The sequence below is a fragment of the Staurois parvus genome, unplaced genomic scaffold (assembly GCF_062004578.1).
Source record: "Staurois parvus isolate SC_StPar_1 unplaced genomic scaffold, SC_StPar_1.0 ptg000562l, whole genome shotgun sequence".
Lineage (NCBI taxonomy): Eukaryota > Metazoa > Chordata > Amphibia > Anura > Ranidae > Staurois > Staurois parvus.
The window spans coordinates 359,251-378,045 of NW_028318358.1; the positions used below are offsets into that span (position 1 = coordinate 359,251).

The window sequence follows — 18,795 nt, forward strand, 5'->3', positions numbered from 1 at the left end:
CGTAACAAATAATCCTTTTTGTTTTATTCTAGGGCTCAACTGGTGTTACAGGTCCCAAAGGTGCTCGTGGTGCCCAAGGTCCAGCTGTAAGTACAACCATTTATTTTTCTCTTCTAACTAGTAAACATTTTCTAGTCTTTAACATTATGTGACATTTGGTCATGAACATCGGTCGAATGGTATGCTATTACTTAGTAAAACTAAACAGGTATTTTCAGAGCCAGCATCAAACTGAATTATTGTGTGAACAATTCAAGTTTTTCTGAAAAGCCCTCCAACCTCCCTGATTTTTGTATATCCATCCCTTGCTCCACTTCAACCCCCATCCCCTCCACCCAGTGCGCCACTTTGCTTTGATTTTAACCCCCTGCTACATACTGTTCACACTGGTCATCAAGACATTTGGGAAAGTAAACTAGTCACGAGAGAAGTACAGAGGCTGCAACTGGAGATCTTCTGAAAATGCTAGTAGCCTGTCCGTCTCTGGGTTTAATACATTTTGAAGCACTGACCTTAAACATATACAGTATAGACAGAGCGTAGAGAATTTAATCTCCTTTTCCTAAATTGCATGCTTGTTCTGTGAGTTACTGACTATCAGGAACTAGTGGATTAGCATAACAGCCAGGCAACCAGCATTTTCATAAAGAGGTCAAGAATAGAAGCTCTTGTTTTTCTGTCAGCACACTTTAACTCCCTGAGAAAGGAACCAGTGAAATATTCATCTGTAATTGTTCTTAATAGTGTGCGGAACACAAGGAGGCCTTTGATTGCCATGGGAGGTTTTCTGGAAATCCTTATTCAGTATGATGGACATAACAGGCAGTATTCCATTACTGGACAGGATAAGCCCATCTTTCATCCTATTAGAAGAGAATGGTACTGGTCAACACTACTTCCTGTGCACTGTGGTGCAAAGGAAAATGTGATAGAAAATCTAAAATCTTAAAGTTGTCTCTTAAACAGGAATAGAGGGGGAGCCATCCGATTGGATACTTGTTCCAAAGGCATCAGTCTAAAGCTGGCCATACATGGATCTAATTTTGGCTGGTTCAGCAGAGACCTTTGCACCATGTATGGCCACTGTGGTTGAATAGACGTTGATCTGCTTATCGACTTCTTTTCAACCACCCTGTCGGATTAAAACCGCTCGATCAGCACTGCCGGCTACAGACTGCAGCACTGATCTATGCATTCTGATGGTGAGGGAGTCTCCCCGCTGTCAGAATACAATAGCACAGCGAGGAGGATTCCCACCACCCTTTCATTGAACAAAAAAACTGACCCATATATGGTCAGCTTTGGAGAAGATTTCTGCTGACGTTGTGTATGCTGTCCCAGATATACAACAAGAAGTGAGAAAATCTCCCAAATGAGACAGGCAGTAATCATTCCTAAATCTATTGAAAACCATTTACAAAAATAGTTAGTTGTCGATTCATTTTAAACCACCTGACAAAAAGCCAATAAGCTATTTTATGATGTCCTATTACTGCACATATTCATTATATTTACGTAGAAGTTAAACTCTCTACTGACATGACAGAGGCTTGGCAGTACAAAGACAAGGCATGGTAAGGACGCCCGCCTGGTAAAGTTAAACTACCCACCCTCTGGTCACTGTCTGGAGCCAACTATGGGTATTTTACCTTAATTTGAAAGGCAGGAAGAGCATCAGAGTTCAGGTCCATAAAGGTCCATAATTCAAAAACAAAAGGAAAATTAATAACAATACACCACAAATTTCAATATCAGACAAGGGAATATTATTTTTTGAAAATGTGCTTTGTTTACTTAACTGTTCATGCACAAGACAGATTCTGCAAAAATATGACTATCTGCATTTTCCTATGTATAGGGTGCTACCGGATTCCCTGGTGCTGCAGGCAGAGTTGGTCCATCCGGTCCCAATGTAAGTAACCTTGTTTATGAGCTTTAACTAGTGTATTCATAAATGTGCATTATTTTCATGGTGGGCATCACCTTTTCATGGACTTTCTTAAGACAAGACTTGCATCTTGAGCACCCTAAGGCCTATCTTCTTTTTCCACTAGTCCACCAAGTTAAAGCTATGTGATATATAATAACATCATCTGACTGTACTTCGCTTTCTTCTCTTTAACATGCCAATTTAACCATGTTAGCTAATGTTAGTAGACTACTTGTTATATAGGTAAAGGTACTTGTGGCTACCGGCATTTACAAATATTTTTGTCCAGTAACTTTAGACTGTAACAGAAAACTGCCCTTGACCTAGAACACTGGTGGTTCCTAGTATCATAGCCTATCAGAAGACAATTAGACCACCTTGTCTTTGCGGAGATCAAATTTTAGTGGTCCTGCAACTCTAGGCCTAGGTAATCTGTCCCAGTTATTTTAAAAGAAGCAATGAATTACTATTATTTCATCTTGTAAAAAAAGTTTTCCATAGTTTGTAAAGCGGATTAGTAATTTCTGTGCAAATGAAAACTTTTTACGGCAAATGCTTTGAAGATCCTCTTGATGTGAATCTCAAAATACCATTATATTTCATTTTTAATAAATATCCTGTAATCTCTTAAAGTATCTTTCATTAAAATTCATACGTCACATAAATCATTAGAGCATGTCAACATTGCTGAATTACATTATTTTAAATAAAACTTTTCCTTGCTATGCTGATCTCCAGCTCCCTGCCCAGGCATCACTGATCACATTTCTCTAGTTACTAGTCAGATGCAGATCTGCTACTGCAGATGGTCTATTATATTCAGTCTGCAGTGAAATTAAAGGATCAGGAAAACTGAGATAAGGACAAAATATACATATAGGCTTTCAATACATTTACACGTATTAATACAATTGTTTAAGTTGATCCCTTTCATATGGATATATGTAAATATATTACAAAGTCTACACTTTCCCTTTAAACTGTAGAGAACAAACACACAGTTATTATGTGTATGTTTACATTAGGCCACTGCCTCTCAATTACATTAGTTTTGTCAGCCTGCCATACATGTCCCTTCACTTGGCTGCTTAGCATCTTATCAGGTTAGCTGTTCATTTCAAATGTAATATAATTAAAATGTACCTATTTTTTAAATTCATGTCATAGGGTAATCCCGGACCTCCTGGTCCTCCTGGATCTGCTGGCAAAGATGGACCAAAGGGTGCTCGCGGTGATGGTGGTCCTCCTGGCCGTGCTGGTGATCCTGGTTTGCAAGGTCCTGCTGGTTCTTCTGGTGAGAAGGGAGAGCCTGGTGAAGATGGTCCTTCTGTGAGTATATATATTAAAAGCTACCTTGCGCACATTATGTATTAAATCAAAATCTGGTTACATGAACACATGGAACAAAGTGGGTCACCAATTATTACATGTACGTCATCTACTTACACAGGCCTGTCATGCTACTGTCCAGCTCTGAAATTGTTGTGTTTTTTCTATTCATTAGGGTCCCGATGGTCCCCCTGGTCCTCAAGGTTTGGCTGGACAGCGTGGTATTGTTGGTTTGCCTGGTCAGCGTGGTGAGAGAGGTTTCCCTGGTCTTCCTGGACCTTCTGTAAGTATGAAATTAAATGTCAAACAGTACTAATACAGTACTAATACATAAATAATGTCTTCTAGTCTGTAATAAAATGACTATAAGGAGACTATGTGAACAGGTACACAGTCCAATATTATACAGTAGGCTGTGAAGCTGACAGTGACACAAAAACTTCTTAAGCCACCCAGGAATTTCTCAGGCAGGCTTTGAGAAAAATAACATTCCTTTTTACAGTTCCATAGTTCACTGGTGAGAAGCAGTTATCATGTGAAATCCTCCCACCAGGTTTCTGAACACGTCCTATACTATATAGATGTAATACATGCTCACCGGTCACTTTATTAGGTACACCTGTTCAATTACTTGGTAACAGAAATTGCTAATCAGCCAATCACATGGCAGCAACTCAATGCATTTAGGCATGTAGATGTGGTGCAGATGACTTGCTGAAGCTCAAACCAAGCATCAGATTGGGGAAGAAAGGGGATTTAATTGACTTTGAAGGTGGTATGATTGTTGATACCAGACAGACTTGTCTGAGTATTTAAAAATCTGCTGATCTACTGGGATTTGTGTGCACAACCATCTCAAGGGTTTACAGAGAAGGGTCTGAAAAAGAGAAAATATCCAGTGAGCTGCAGTTGTGTGGACGAAAATACCTTGTTGATGTCAAAGGAGAATGGGCAGACTGGTTGCTGCAACATTCAGATGGTAGGGTCAGAATTTGGTACAAACAACATGAAAGCATGGATCCATCCTGCCTTGTATCAATGGTTCAGACTGGTGGTGGTGTAATGGTGTGGGGAATATTTTCTTGGCACTAGCAAGGTGTACTTAATAAAGTTGCCGGTGAGTGTAGATGTTCTGTATTAATGAGTATGTTCTAAATTTCTGCCATGGTTTTCTCTAAAAGGCCAAGTAGCAGAAAATAGGTAATAGAAGGAAACCAGTATGTAACAGCTGTTTATACCAGTAACTTTTTTCCCTTACAGATTCTTTTTAAAGTGCAGACACATACAAACACTATATTGCCAAAAGTATTGGGACACCCCTCCAAATCACTGAATTTAGGCGTTCCAATCACCTCCATGGCCACAGGTGTATAAAATCAAGCATCCCAATACTTTTGGCAATATAGTGTACATGCAGCAGCTTTCAAAATGCTGCAGTCATAGCCAAATGCGGGTTGTTTTGACAGTCAAAGCCCAAACGCTTCTTAAAGGCATGTTTGCCTTTTCTGCTAGTCAGGCAGCATATTAGAATGAAGAGCCATTAAGAATGTTGGTAGGAAATTGTTTGAGTTTCTCCTCTGAAAATGGTCTGGTATTTGGCCATAACTGCGGGCTGTGAAGGCAAGTCTAAGGGCCTTTACTTTGTAGTTTTTTTATTACCTTGACAAAAAATATTTAAGCATAAAAAGAAAACCACTTCAGAATCTTTAAGTTATAGGAACCTTTCTAAACAACTAAGGAGCATATACAGTAGATATCAGGCATTTAATTGTGTACTTTCTGTAACTGTCAGTTACCATCCATATTTTTACTGTACCATCCATATTGATCACTTAGTGATAAGATGGCGGCCATTATGGCTGGAGATTGGAAATATGCTGTAGATTTCATTAATAGGTTTAACATTTTATAAATCATTTTCATGATTGACGTTGCTCCTTTAACCACTAGCCTACAGGGCACTTATACCCCCTTCCTGCCCAGGCCAATTTCCAGCTTTCAGCGCTGTCACACTTTCGCGGTCATGCAACACTGTACATATGAAATTTTTATCATTTTTTTGAGACAGATAGAGATTTCTTTTGGTGGTATTTAATCACCTCTGGGATATTTATTTTTTCTTAAACAAACCAAAAACCACTGAAACGTTTGAAAAAAAAAACATTTTTTTTTTAGTTTTTGTTATACAATTTTGTAAATAAGTGATTTTTCTCCTTCACTGATGTGCGCTAATGAGGCTGCAGTGATGGGCACTGATAGGCTGCACTGATGGACACTGATAGGTGGCACTGATGGGCACTGATGAGGAGGCACTGGTAGGTTGCACTGATGGGCATTGACAGGCATCACTGATGCGCACTAAAAGGCAGCACTGATACATGACACTGATATATGGCACTGATAGGCAGCACTGACTGGCACTGATAGGCGGCACTGACCGGCACTGTTAGGCAGCACTGACTGGCACTGTTAGGCGGCACTGACTGGCACTGATAGGCGGCACTGACTGCACTGATAGGCGGCACTGATGCGCACTGATAGGCGACACTGACTGGCACTGATTGGCAGCACTGATAGGTGGCACTGATTGTCATTGATAGGTGGCACTGACTGGCACTGATGGGTGACACTGAAAGGCAGCTCAGATGGGCACTGATATGTGGCATTGATGTGCACTGGTATGCACTGATATGTGGCATTGATGTGGCACTGATGGGCACTGGCACGTGGCACTGATGAGCACTGACTGCTGGCACTGATGGACACTGACAGGTGGCACTTCTGGGGCCACAATGATCATCAGGGCACACTGATCATCAGTGCCCTGATTATCAGTCCACATGTCCCCTCCGCGGAAAGCCGATTACCGGCTCTCCTCTCTTCTCGAGCTGTCAGCGTGACAGCTCGAGAGGAGAGAAATGCCGATAACCGACATTTCCGTGTTTACATGTGATCAGCTGTGATTGGACACAGCTGATCACATGACCGAGCCGACATCTTTGGCTCTTTCCGTGATCCGCTGTGTCCGAGGGACACAGCGCACCAGCGATCGCTGCGCTGCGCGCTCCCTGAGCCGCGCATGCGCGGTGAGAATGGAAGGACGTCATATGACGTCCTATCAGAACGAGAGAACCACCGTGCACCCGTCATTGTACTATATGGCGGGCGGAAGGTGGTTAAAACATAATCAAGATAAAACTTTTTTTTTTTTAGTTTCGGATAGAAAAAGAGATTTTCCCTCTCTATCTTGCTGTTATCAGAGAGAGAGAAAATTAAAGAAAAAAACACATTTTGGGTTGCTACCAGAACAGGAATGAAAGGAAAATCTTTCTTTGGGCACACTAGTTCTAGTGACCCTGGCAACACCCAGGAATTCCCTCACTTTGCAGGGATTTCCTTTCACTTTCTGTTTTGGCTTTCAGACAGTAAGCTTTGGTTCACACCTATGCAGTTTGCTTTTGATCTGTTTCTGCAGTGCTGTTTGCATTTTTGCACATGCATTTTTCAAGTGTTTTTTAATGTGTTTTGTATTTTGTATGTTTTTTTGGCCAATTTGTTGTTGGGTAGATTTAAAAAAAATGCAAAATGCGCCGAAAACACACTACATGCTTTTCTGCAGCATCTCCCTTAGTGAACCAAAATGCACCATTTTGCATTTAAAAAAGTCCCTGACCTTTTCTTAAACACAGCAGCTGAGAAAAGCATAGATGTGAACAGGTCCTATAGGAAACCATATTAAATGGAGTGTTGTACGTTTCTGCAAAAAGCACCAAAAAACAGTAAAAGAAAATCTCTACAATGGGACACAGATTGCAAAAAAAGCTGACAAGGGTTATAACTCTGCAGTACTCCAAAATGAAAACAAGTTTTGTCTTTAGTTCTTCTTTAACCACTTCAATACTGGGCACTTTCTCCCACTTTCTGCCCAAGCCAATTTTCAGCTTTCAGGGCTGTCACAATTTGAATGACAATTGCACGGTCATGCAACTCTGTGCCCAAATGAAATTTTTATCATTTCATTCACACAAATAGAGCTTTCTTTTGGTGGCATTTAAACACCACTGGCTTTTTAATTTTTTACTAAATAAAGGAAAAAAGACCTACAATTTTGAAAAAAAAAATCAACATTTTTTCTTATAATATTTTGCAAATAAATAATCTTTGTAAATTTAGGCCAAATGTATAATATTACATTTCTTTGGTGGAAATAACCCAAATCAGTGTATATTATTTAGTTTGTAGGAAAGTTATAGAGTCCACAAATTATGGTATATATGTCTGAAAATCGATCAAACCTGATGTACTCATGGCCTATCTCTTTCTTGAGGCCTGAATATGCCAGGGCAGTACTATTCCCTCCACAAATGACTCCTTTTTTGGAAAGTAGACAGTCCAAAGTATTTAGTAAGCAGCATGCCAAGTTTTTTGAAGTTGTAATTTTTTTGTCACAATTTAAAAAAAAAAAAAATTAAGAATGTTTTTTTTCACAATTATTTTTACATACTGTCAACAGTGCAGTGCAGCATCATCATATAACTGGTATGATTGTGATCAATGATACTGAATAGTGAGAGCATGTTAAAATTTGTTTTTTTAATAATTTTCCTTCAATTTTTTTCTTTTCTTATTAAATTTGTTTTTACGATTTTTTACATACTGTGATCAGAGCAATACAATACCATAGTAACACTGTACTACTCTGGGGAGGTGATCAGGATTTTTTTCTTTTTACACACAATGATTGCTTATAACAATGATAATCACTGTTATAAGCAACCATTTTTGTCTGAATGAAATTCAGTACAGATGGGCTGTGATTGGCCTTGTCTGTACCATGTGATCACTGTGACAAATCACAGAGATCAACAAAATAGTACGCAATGAATGTTAGCCATCCACTGCATACAATTGTCATGTGATCTGCTCTGATTGGTCACAGCAATCACTAGGTACCGGCAGAGGCCCAGTACACTGATCTGTCATCCACTGTTTCCGGTGGACACAGTGGATGACAGATTGCACTGCAGCATAGTCCGTGGGGCATGCGTGAGGCACAATCCTGGGAGGATGTCAATTGATTCCACGCAGGATGGCAGCACTCTCCCTCGGCAGTCATATTATATTACGATAGAATGAAAATTTAAAAATGTACAATTTTGGGTTATGGCAACCTGTTCGAATCAACTATAGCGATCATAGATCTTATAAATCAAATTACTTATGTACCCACTGTTGTTCTCAGCTTCTAATCATGTTGCTTACTTATTGAGAACATGGAAGTCATTATGGCTGGAGACCTTAAATTTGCCACAGTTATTTTTCACGTTTACTAGTCTCTTTCTGCATCATTTTCATGATCACAATTGCTTTTTTAGGGTGAGCCTGGTAAACAAGGAAGCTCAGGAGGTTCTGGGGACCGTGGACCCCCTGGCCCTGTTGGCCCACCTGGTTTGACTGGACCTTCTGGAGAGCCTGGACGTGAAGTAAGTTCTGTTTATTATTAATAAATAAATATTTATAATGCAGTTCCGAGTTTGTAAAATGTATATTTATAGAACAAATATATAACAGCAACATTCAATACTTTTCAAATAATATAAATTATTCTTATTAATTGTTGCCTATAGTTCTTCATATTAAAATACATGTAAAATTGTAGGTTCATATTCTAGCAGATAATACATTCTATGCAAAGCATATTAGAGTAGACATGTTTTCATGAATTAGAATCACGGGTGTTGCTTCAAAAACATTTACATACATTTAGTGGGTATTGATAGTAATTGTACACGCCATAAAGGATCATTTTCATTCAATGCACAACTGGACTTGTTTTGAAGAAAGGTCATACATAATTATTAAGAAACACGTGTTAGTCCAGGAACTTACATAAACACAGTGCAAATATAATTGTAATTCATTTTTTTCCAATGTGTAAATTGTTGGATCTTTTAATTAGGGAAACCCTGGATCTGATGGTCCTCCTGGCCGTGATGGCTCTACTGGTGTGAAGGTGAGGCTGTGACTTTAACTCTCTATGAAAACCTTCAGGAACAGTATGAGGGTAGACCAATTAGTGGTGATTCTGCACTAATTTTGTTTAATAGATCTCTGAGTTAGTAAATAGCCTGGGCCTTTACTTTTATTATTATTATTATTATTCAGGATTTATATAGCTCCAACAGTTTGCTCAGTGCTTTACAAAATAAATCCATATCCACAGAGGTATACTGTATATGTTTCAAGAACTACACATTTGGAAATACAGATAATTAGGATTAAATTCTACATAGGAGGAGGGATATTTTTATGCTGCTGTCTTCCTTCTAATAATTCAATACTGCAGAAAGGTTCTTGTGTCCTTCTTTAGCCAATAATGCCAGATGACTTAAAACAATTATTACTTTTAGCGTCACAATATAAGGACAGGTAAATTCAGCAGTGATATCTAGAGATACGTGTAGGCATGGGAACCTTACATAGTGTATTTAGTGATTTTAGTGTATTAAGTGATTGTACATATGGGTAACAATTGTTCTTTAAATTCAAATATAGATTTGTCTTGAAACAAACCCTAATATTAGAATAGGTTATACCAATTATTGGTATTAGCAGAACTATTACTCAAAATCTTATACTGGCACTTAACCATTTATTTTAATATTCAAGGGTGACCGAGGTGAGACTGGCCCTCTAGGTGCTCCTGGTGCACCTGGCTCCCCTGGTGCTCCTGGCCCTGTTGGCCCAACTGGAAAACAAGGAGATAGAGGTGAAGCTGTAAGTATATTTTTTAATTAAATAATATAAAACACATATTTAATCTAAAATATTTTAACATGTAACTGTTTGCACCTTTTTTTATAGGGTCCACAAGGTCCTTTGGGTCCATCTGGTCCAGCTGGAGCACGTGGTCTGCCAGTAAGTAATGTTTGTTTTTTTATTGATTTTTGTCATTTTTAATTTTTCTTTCAGAGTTTCACATGTGCATGTTAAAGCAAAATAACAATGTAACACCCCTTTTTTCCCTAAAATTAACCATACCAAATATAGCCACTCAATGCAACTATGGTATAGCCAGGTATTAAATCAGTTTGGTTATACACATACCTAACTGACATTTCAAGTTTCAAAGAAATACTAATTGTATCATGACCATCTTCACTGGAAGATGTAGCCTGCATGGATTATAAAAGGGGCATTTGGGAAAGCAGCAAATGATTTGTAGATCTTAAGGGATGTATCTAATTAAAGCTTCAAAATCGATGTGTATAGGTTTGTGTAAGAGACCTGGAATATATTCCAAGGGTAATATAGGGAATGCTTTTTACTTTGTTGCTTGGTTTATTGTTACTATGGGTTTATTGTAAAGTATTAGGCCCCTTTCACATGGGTGATCCGATCAGGTCCGTTTGAAAAATTGGAGGTACATATGTTCCTATGGACAAGCGACTGTAAACGGACTTGTGTCTGTTTAAACTTGCCTACCTCTGGGTCCAATCTGGTCCAATAAAAAAGCTTCCAGATTTAATAAAGTAAGCATGCATAACTACATGTGAAATAACTAACAGTACTGCATCTACAACATAACATAATTAAGAATAAAATTGTTCATTAAATTTCTAAATGTTATCATGCCTATATTGTGTTTTGTCTATCTTAGTGTTCATGGTGTCACACTATGTATTTTAGGGTCCTCAAGGTCCACGTGGTGATAAGGGTGAAGCTGGTGAGTCTGGAGAAAGAGGTCAGAAGGGTCACAGAGGTTTCACTGGTCTTCAGGGTCTGCCTGGACCTCCTGTAAGTACATTTGTAAAAGTATACAATTTTTATTTTACAAAAAGTAATTTGGTACACGACAAAGATTTCCCAGAGCTCTACAGGATAATTGAATAGACAGCACAACAGGTGCTGCTTACTTTTAGACTCCCTTTGGCTTATTAAAATCTCATACTCAGTCATTTGATAAGGGTTTCATTTCAGCTGTGATGGCTCATTGAGTTCTGTAAACAGCCAGCTCCATTCAGCATTGTATTAGCAAAGATACAGTGCTTAACATATATAAAGGAGAGAGTGCAACCAACTAGTTGTAAAGAAGATTTTTTTGTAATCCTGATCATGATAAAGAAAGAACATATGTGGAAAACACTATACATCACCCTGTATCCTCTATTCATAAAATGTGTTTCACTACTCAGCAGTGAGTTTAGAAATCCTGGAACCCTTAAAGGGCAGACATATAAATACTGTTAAAGTTTTAGCCTTTCCAGGCTTTGTTGTTAGCAGTTGTAGTGGTATGGTTTTATCCAGGTGAGCCCAAAGCAATTATAATCAACTTTTAAAAAATGACCTGTCCATAAATCCAGATATATTAATTTTGTATGCGCATTATTCTTTTTCTGCACAAAAGTCTATCAATTGAACACATACATAGGTAGCAAAACTACAAAAGGACAGAGTTAAGAAGATAAACAATATTTTTAATCAAAACAACAAGTTTACCATATACTATAGTACAAAAATGTACCATATGTAAAAATGTACTAAATGTATTAAATGTAAACTTTACTTTTATTTACAATTTAGGGTACTGCTGGTGATCAAGGTGCTACTGGTCCTGCTGGCCCCTCTGGTCCAAGAGTAAGTGCAAATTTAACTTAAATTACATTATTATTACCATTATCCCTGCTATTTTTCATACTGAGCATTATCAATTTGTGTGTCTTGATTGGTTTAGGGCCCTCCTGGTCCCATTGGTCCTTCTGGCAAAGATGGTTCCAACGGTCTGCCTGGTCCAATTGGTCCACCTGGTCCACGTGGTCGTGGTGGTGAAACTGGTCCTGCTGTAAGTACAAACAAAATTTTTCTTGTTCTAGGTATGTAGATACAAATGCACCGAAGTTTTACCTGTCTTGAGAGTTTTATTTAATTTGGTAGGCAATAAATGTGGCAACAATTAAGTAAGAATAGAATACAGTCATCTTATAGTTCATTTATTAATTTATACTTCCGTAATCCATTAGGGTCCTCCTGGTCAACCTGGTCCACCTGGTCCTCCCGGTCCTCCTGGCCCTGGCATTGATATGTCTGCATTTGCTGGCCTGTCTCAGCCTGAGAAAGGACCTGATCCTCTGCGTTACATGCGTGCTGACCAAGCCTCCAGCAATCTCCGCCAGCATGATGTTGAGGTTGATGCCACTTTGAAATCGCTGAACAGCCAAATTGAGAGCATTCGCAGTCCAGATGGAACCAAGAAGAACCCAGCCCGTACTTGCCGTGACCTGAAACTGTGCCATCCTGATTGGAAGAGCGGTAAGTGCAAACCAGCCACTACATTTTTCATAACACAGTAGAAAATGTCAGTGATAAGAATATTTCTTTCATGTTAGCCTTTTTATAGATGTGTTAGATATCCACATTTAACAATCCACAATGCATCTAAAATCTTGTAAATCCACATTTTCAGTAATTTGGATCAAGAATAGGGAAATTAAGCAGTTTCGTGAATCATTTCCTATTGTAATATAAACAAATATTTTTTAACTACAAGAGTAGAATTTGCTCCATGCATTGTATGAATGTTAGGACTTTAGACATACAGGCTTATTCAATACAAGCAGAGCTGATATGCAGAGTGTAGTAACACATGGCAACTAATCAGGTTTCAGGTTACCACATTAAAGTAAGGTAAGATTTAATTGATTGTAATAGATTCCTCCATTATACATATCACCATGGCTCTTTCAATTGCCTTATTAAATAATGATGTTGCTAATTTTTTTAAAAGCATTTTTTGTGTTTTTTAATGTGGCTTGTAAAATACTTCTTCGGCTTATTTCAAATTGTTTTCTTTGTATATGCTCTGTCTTCCCCAGGACTTTTTCCTCTATGCATAGTGTTCTCTGTTTGAGATCATTGTGTTTATGTAATGCCCAATGTTTCTAGGATATAGTTTGTGTAATTCCTATACTGAATCCTATAAGTCTCCTACCTTTCATTTAATCTGTACAGCAGAAAAATATTTTCAGAAAATTATGTTTTCTTCCATTATTATATTTTATTGAATCTTTCCTTTTTATTCAGGAGAGTACTGGATTGACCCCAACCAGGGCTGCACAGTTGATGCTGTCAAGGTCTTCTGTAACATGGAAACTGGAGAAACATGTGTATACCCAACTCCAAGCAAGATCCCCAAGAAGAACTGGTGGACAAGCAAGACCAAGGACAAGAAGCACATCTGGTTCGGAGAGACAATCAATGGTGGCTTCCAAGTAAGTACAGCTTCTTTTGTTGATATTCATCTTTAAATCTGACTAAAACTGTTGTCTCTTAAGCATTGTTTTGATACATTTCCAATTACCGAAAGTATTTTATTTAACTTTTCACCAACCAACAATTTTGTTGCCTTTATTATTGCAGTTCAGTTATGGTGATGACAGCTCAGCACCCAACACTGCCAGCATCCAGATGACCTTCCTTCGCCTTCTGTCCACGGATGCATCACAGAACATCACCTACTACTGCAAGAACAGCATTGCTTTCATGGATGAGGCATCAGGCAACCTGAAAAAGGCTCTCCTCCTCCAGGGCTCCAATGATGTAGAGATCAGAGCTGAAGGCAGCAGTAGATTCACATACAATGCCTTGGAAGATGGTTGCAAGGTAAATGTAAAATTAAATATTTCACAAATCTGCAGTAAATGTTAAAGCTGAATTCCAGATATACATTTAAATAACAAAAAAAAATAGATACTGCTTTACCTGCCATTTACCTGTATTTTTGTACATTTATATAGCACTATTACACACACAGCCAGGACACCACTTTTAAGGGTTACAGGAAACCACTTGCCCTCCAGAGGATTTACCCCTCTTCCTGACCAGGCCAATTTTTGCGCTACTGCGCTGCGTTAATTTAACTGACAATTGCGCGGTCATGCAATGCTGTACATAAATTACATTTATGTCCTCTTTTTACCACAAATAGAGCTTTCTTTCAGAGGTATTTGATCACCTCTGCTTTTTTGTTTATTTTTTACGCAATAAACAAAAACAAATCAACAATTTTGAAAAATATTTTTGACTTTTTTCTATAAAACATATCCAATAAAAAGTCTTTGCTAGGAAAAAAATCCCAATTCACTTAAATTAATTGTTTTTTGTGAAAGTTATAGCGTCTATAAATGGCGATATATATACTGGAATTTTTTTTTGTATACTAGTAATGGCAGCGATCAGTGACTTATAGCGGGACAGCAGGGGGCATTCTGACACTGGGTGGGAATTGACTAAGTGCCACTGACATCCCCAGTGACAATAATACAGTGATTAGTGCTAATAAAAAGCACTGACACAGTACTAATGACACTGGGCAGGAAGGTGTTAACATCTGAGGCTATCAAAGGGTTAACTGTGTGCTGTGTGTGTTTTACTGTGTGCTGTGTTTTACTAGGAAGGCATGCTGTGCAGAGAGATACAAACCAGCATGCCCATGCTGACAGGAGAGACCTGTGTTGTTCACACAGGTCTCTCCCATGTCAGCTTTATCCGACAAACGCTGAGTGCTGGCCGGGAAAAACCCAGTGATTGACATCCCTAACTGCCAATAGCGGCATGCGCACCCCCTACCCAGAAATGCAAATCACATAAATATATATATATACATACATAATTTTGCGCAGCCCTGCCACCTTGTAACAGTACTTCTGCTATAGGGTGGCGGGAAAGTGGTTAAATAATACCCTGGTGCCATCTCTCCACCCTCTGCCTGCTGTTTGGACAGTAAAGGAGTAGAATCATACTATGGCACAGTGGCTTAGTGGTTAGCACGTCTGCCTTGCAGTAAATGGGTCATGGGTTTGATTCCTGACCATGGTGCCTCCTGCATTGAGTTTGCATGTTCTACCTGTGCTTGCATGGGTTTCCTCTGGGTGCTCTGATTTCCTCCCACACTCCAAAGACATGCTGGTAGGTTAATTGGCCCTAGTATATGAATGTGAGTTAGGGACCTGAGATTGTACACCCCTTGAGGGTTAGGGACTGATGTGAATATTCAATATATATATATGTGTAAAGTGTTGTGTAAATTGACAGTGCTATATAAGTACCTGAAATAAATAAATAGGAACATCCCTCTGCTCCCTTGTCCTGTCAGGCTGTTCCTTGTCAGCATATCTGCATGCATCTCACTTGATTAGTTCCTTGTACAATCCCTTCCACCTTTATTATTATTTTTATCTAAGTCAACATCCTGTATGAATAAGGGATTTCAACAGGCTGATACTAAGTCAAATTCAGGTACTTACACTAGTTGCATTTAAAACATTCATATAATGATTTATTAATGACTACATAGCTAGATTCAGTTGTTTATTTAATATCTCCCTGGAGTTCAGCTTTAATGGTGCAGTTCTCATGTGTATAAAGATACAGGTATTCTATGTAGAAAACATTAGTGACATTTAAAGCATTCATATGATTTATTAATGAATACATAGCTTCATTATATTATGTATTTAATATCTCCCTGGAGTTCAGCTTTAACAGCACAGTTCCCATGTGCAGTAAGATACAGATAATCTATCTAGAAAACATCTTTTTTCTTTTACAAAATTGGCTCAGCTGGAACAAGATAGATTGCAGCACAATATTACTTTCTGGTTGGCCCAAATTTTTATAGCACGATGGAAGATCTTCTTTTAAAGACACTTTTACAATACAATTATAAGTCAGTTAGGGCTGCAGATATATTATTTTGAGCCCTTATAAAAATTAAACCATTGCCATGGATTAGGCAAATGGCTTTTCCAGAAACTTTCCATGCCGAGGTTCTCAGAATTTTACTGTACTATGCACCTTTAACGGTTTTGATACAAAACCCTAATACCAGAAGCAATATGTAAATCCAAAAAAATGCAGAGCTAATCTGTAACAATCAATCAATAAAAAGTAATAAAAAAGTGACAGTCCAACAATTGTGCTCCTGTAAAAAAACAGACCTTCGAGGTGTTCTTTCCCTTCAATGGCATTGGACTAGTGGGCACTCTTTTTTTTTTTTTCCTTTTGGAATTCCTGAAAGCACTATCTATACACATCTCAGATGTTTTTTTTACAGGAGCACAATTGTTGTACTGTCACTTTTTGATAAATTTTTATTGATTGAATGTTACAGAGTAGCTCTGCACTTTTTGATTTACATTTTGTGAGGTGGGTTGTATCTTATAACCTGTGCCAACAGCTTTATTTATTAACTGAATGTCTATCTGAGCGCAGGAATACACATGTTACAGAAGCAATATGCACAGGGTTAGTGGTGCAGCTGCATCAAGACAATGGAATAGTCCCCTGCACATGCCAGAAGTCATGATATAATGTGTTATATGTTATGATGAATGTCAATTTTGCATTAATTAGCAATTAATTTATCTTGCGAATAACTAACCACTGTTTTTATATTTTTTTTCTAGAAACACACTGGCAAATGGGGCAAGACAGTTATTGAATACAGGACACAGAAAACTTCCCGCCTGCCCATAGTAGACATTGCACCTATGGATATTGGTGGAGCTGATCAGGAATTTGGCGTTGACATTGGCCCAGTTTGCTTCTTGTAAAAACCAAAAAGTAAATAAAATAAATAAAAACCCTAAGGACCTGAGTACTTTCCAATCACTTTTAGGACTTCTGCACTGAATGGCTGAACCGACCCCAAATTTCCATTCATCCACGCGCTTACATTTTGGACACTTTTATTTTGTATTGCAAGGCCAGAACTGGGCAGACTGCGGAATAAAATCATGGTATTATTTATTTATTGTCTTCCTGTAAGACCTATGGGTCAGGTGAAGGTGTGACACTAACTGGCATGATTGAAGGCTCCCCTAAACTGATGTACGAAGTGCAGTTTAAAGCATCCCTCCCCCCCTCACAGTGTATACCAGCAGAAGTACTGTGTGTCATTGAATGAAATGGTGCTATTGTTGTAAAAAAGTTTGTATTTTGTAACATCAACTGATATAAAAAATAACTTTTTTTGGAAAGTACAAGTTGATCTGAGCTTTGTTCTTTTTTATTTTTATTATACTGTAGATAGCAAAGAAAAGAACCAGGATTTTGAGTTTGTCTGCCCTTTGTTTTTTATTTCCAGTACAAGATGAAGGAAGTTTAGGGCAAAATCTACAACTTCCCAGGCTTAAGCTACCTCACACTAACTAAAAAAAAACTAGAAAGACACAAGTGTAATTTTGAAGCTGAACTAAACATACAGTAGAAGCTACAGAATCATGGATGGAAAGATCATGAGTCGTTTTGCCAAGATAAGGTGCTTACCTTATATTTCTGGGTTCTCCATTTAGTTGAAGACTAAAGAGATGGATCAAAGATCGAGGATCATGATGAATCAGTGGAGTTGAGAATGGTAACCTTAAGTGTTGCTGTTTTGTGGTGGAACTTGGATAATGCCAAAGTTTAGCAGCTAGAGACAATAAAATCAGTATTGTAGTAGGCAAGTGGATGATTTATTTTATTCAGGTTAAAGCCATTCAAAAGTATTTCTTTGTTGTTTTATTCTTCCAAATTGTGTATGTGAATTACTGATCCCTGTATCCTTTCCCTAAAAAACTAAACATCGCCGAGTTTCTCTGCAAAAATGACAAGGGACAAACAGGTAGGCATTTTTGGCCCAGAGGGGGTGGGGGAAGCAAAACCAGAACGGATAAAGAAATAATATGTATTATTTTGTATATGTAAAATAGATTTTTTTTTTTTATTTTGCAATACTGATTTTCAGCATGGTAGGCTAGCGAACATGCCCAACACCAACACTAATCTTTCTTGTGAAATAATTGTCTTACTGTATCTTATTTTTTTCATTTTCCCACCCCTCCTACTCTTCCGCAATAAAGATAGAAAGCTTTTTCTATTAAAAAAAATAAAACACATTTTGTTGGATTTTTTTTTTATTTGTATTAAATTCCGTCCTATGATGTAATCTTTGTTGAATGATGTTAATCTTATCTGGGATATTTCATGACAGAACGAAACAACACAAATAAAAATTTTAATTAAAAAATAATCATCAGGCTTTTTATTTTAATGGAATTCTATGTGATGTCTCACCTCTATACTTTTAATATTTGAAGGATGAGAATCAATAATAACAAAACATTAACTTTAGAAACACAAAGCTAAGCCCCACACCAAATCAATATTGTGAGCAAGGACCAAGCAGTTCTGGTTTTAGAGTGCTGCTTATCAGGTTAGTTTAAGGGATGGCCCTAAGTAGGCAACTATTATAAAATGGTTTGTTATATAAAAAAATAAACATTAAAAGTATTCAGGAGAAAAAAACGTGTGATTTTGTTATGTCTCAGACGCTGTTACATTGGTACCATTTTGCTGTGTTTTAAGTATAATAGGGTGAGAAAAAATGACCATTTAGGAAAGCTGCATTGTACAGTATTAGATCTGCATTGTCAACGTATTCTGGATCTGATCTGTAGGAAAGTACAAATTATCTCTTTGACATGTAAATAAATCAG

At 37.9% G+C, this 18,795-nt stretch overlaps 1 protein-coding gene across 3 annotated transcripts in view; it reads left to right on the forward strand.

Moving 5' to 3' along the window:
- Positions 1-18,329, forward strand: part of COL2A1 (collagen type II alpha 1 chain) — an 81,586-nt gene extending 63,257 nt beyond the window's left edge. For all 3 annotated transcript variants that reach the window (XM_089691364.1, XM_089691365.1, XM_089691366.1), the window contains 15 exons: positions 33-86; positions 1,859-1,912; positions 3,098-3,259; positions 3,435-3,542; positions 8,635-8,742; positions 9,219-9,272; positions 9,929-10,036; positions 10,124-10,177; positions 10,949-11,056; positions 11,843-11,896; positions 11,994-12,101; positions 12,280-12,568; positions 13,340-13,527; positions 13,676-13,918; positions 16,723-18,329. In XM_089691364.1, the coding sequence (XP_089547490.1) occupies positions 33-86; positions 1,859-1,912; positions 3,098-3,259; positions 3,435-3,542; positions 8,635-8,742; positions 9,219-9,272; positions 9,929-10,036; positions 10,124-10,177; positions 10,949-11,056; positions 11,843-11,896; positions 11,994-12,101; positions 12,280-12,568; positions 13,340-13,527; positions 13,676-13,918; positions 16,723-16,869 (1,839 nt within the window). In that variant the 3' untranslated portion in view covers positions 16,870-18,329. The remainder of the gene's footprint in view (positions 1-32; positions 87-1,858; positions 1,913-3,097; positions 3,260-3,434; positions 3,543-8,634; positions 8,743-9,218; positions 9,273-9,928; positions 10,037-10,123; positions 10,178-10,948; positions 11,057-11,842; positions 11,897-11,993; positions 12,102-12,279; positions 12,569-13,339; positions 13,528-13,675; positions 13,919-16,722) is intronic.
- Positions 18,330-18,795: the final 466 nt, after the last annotated feature.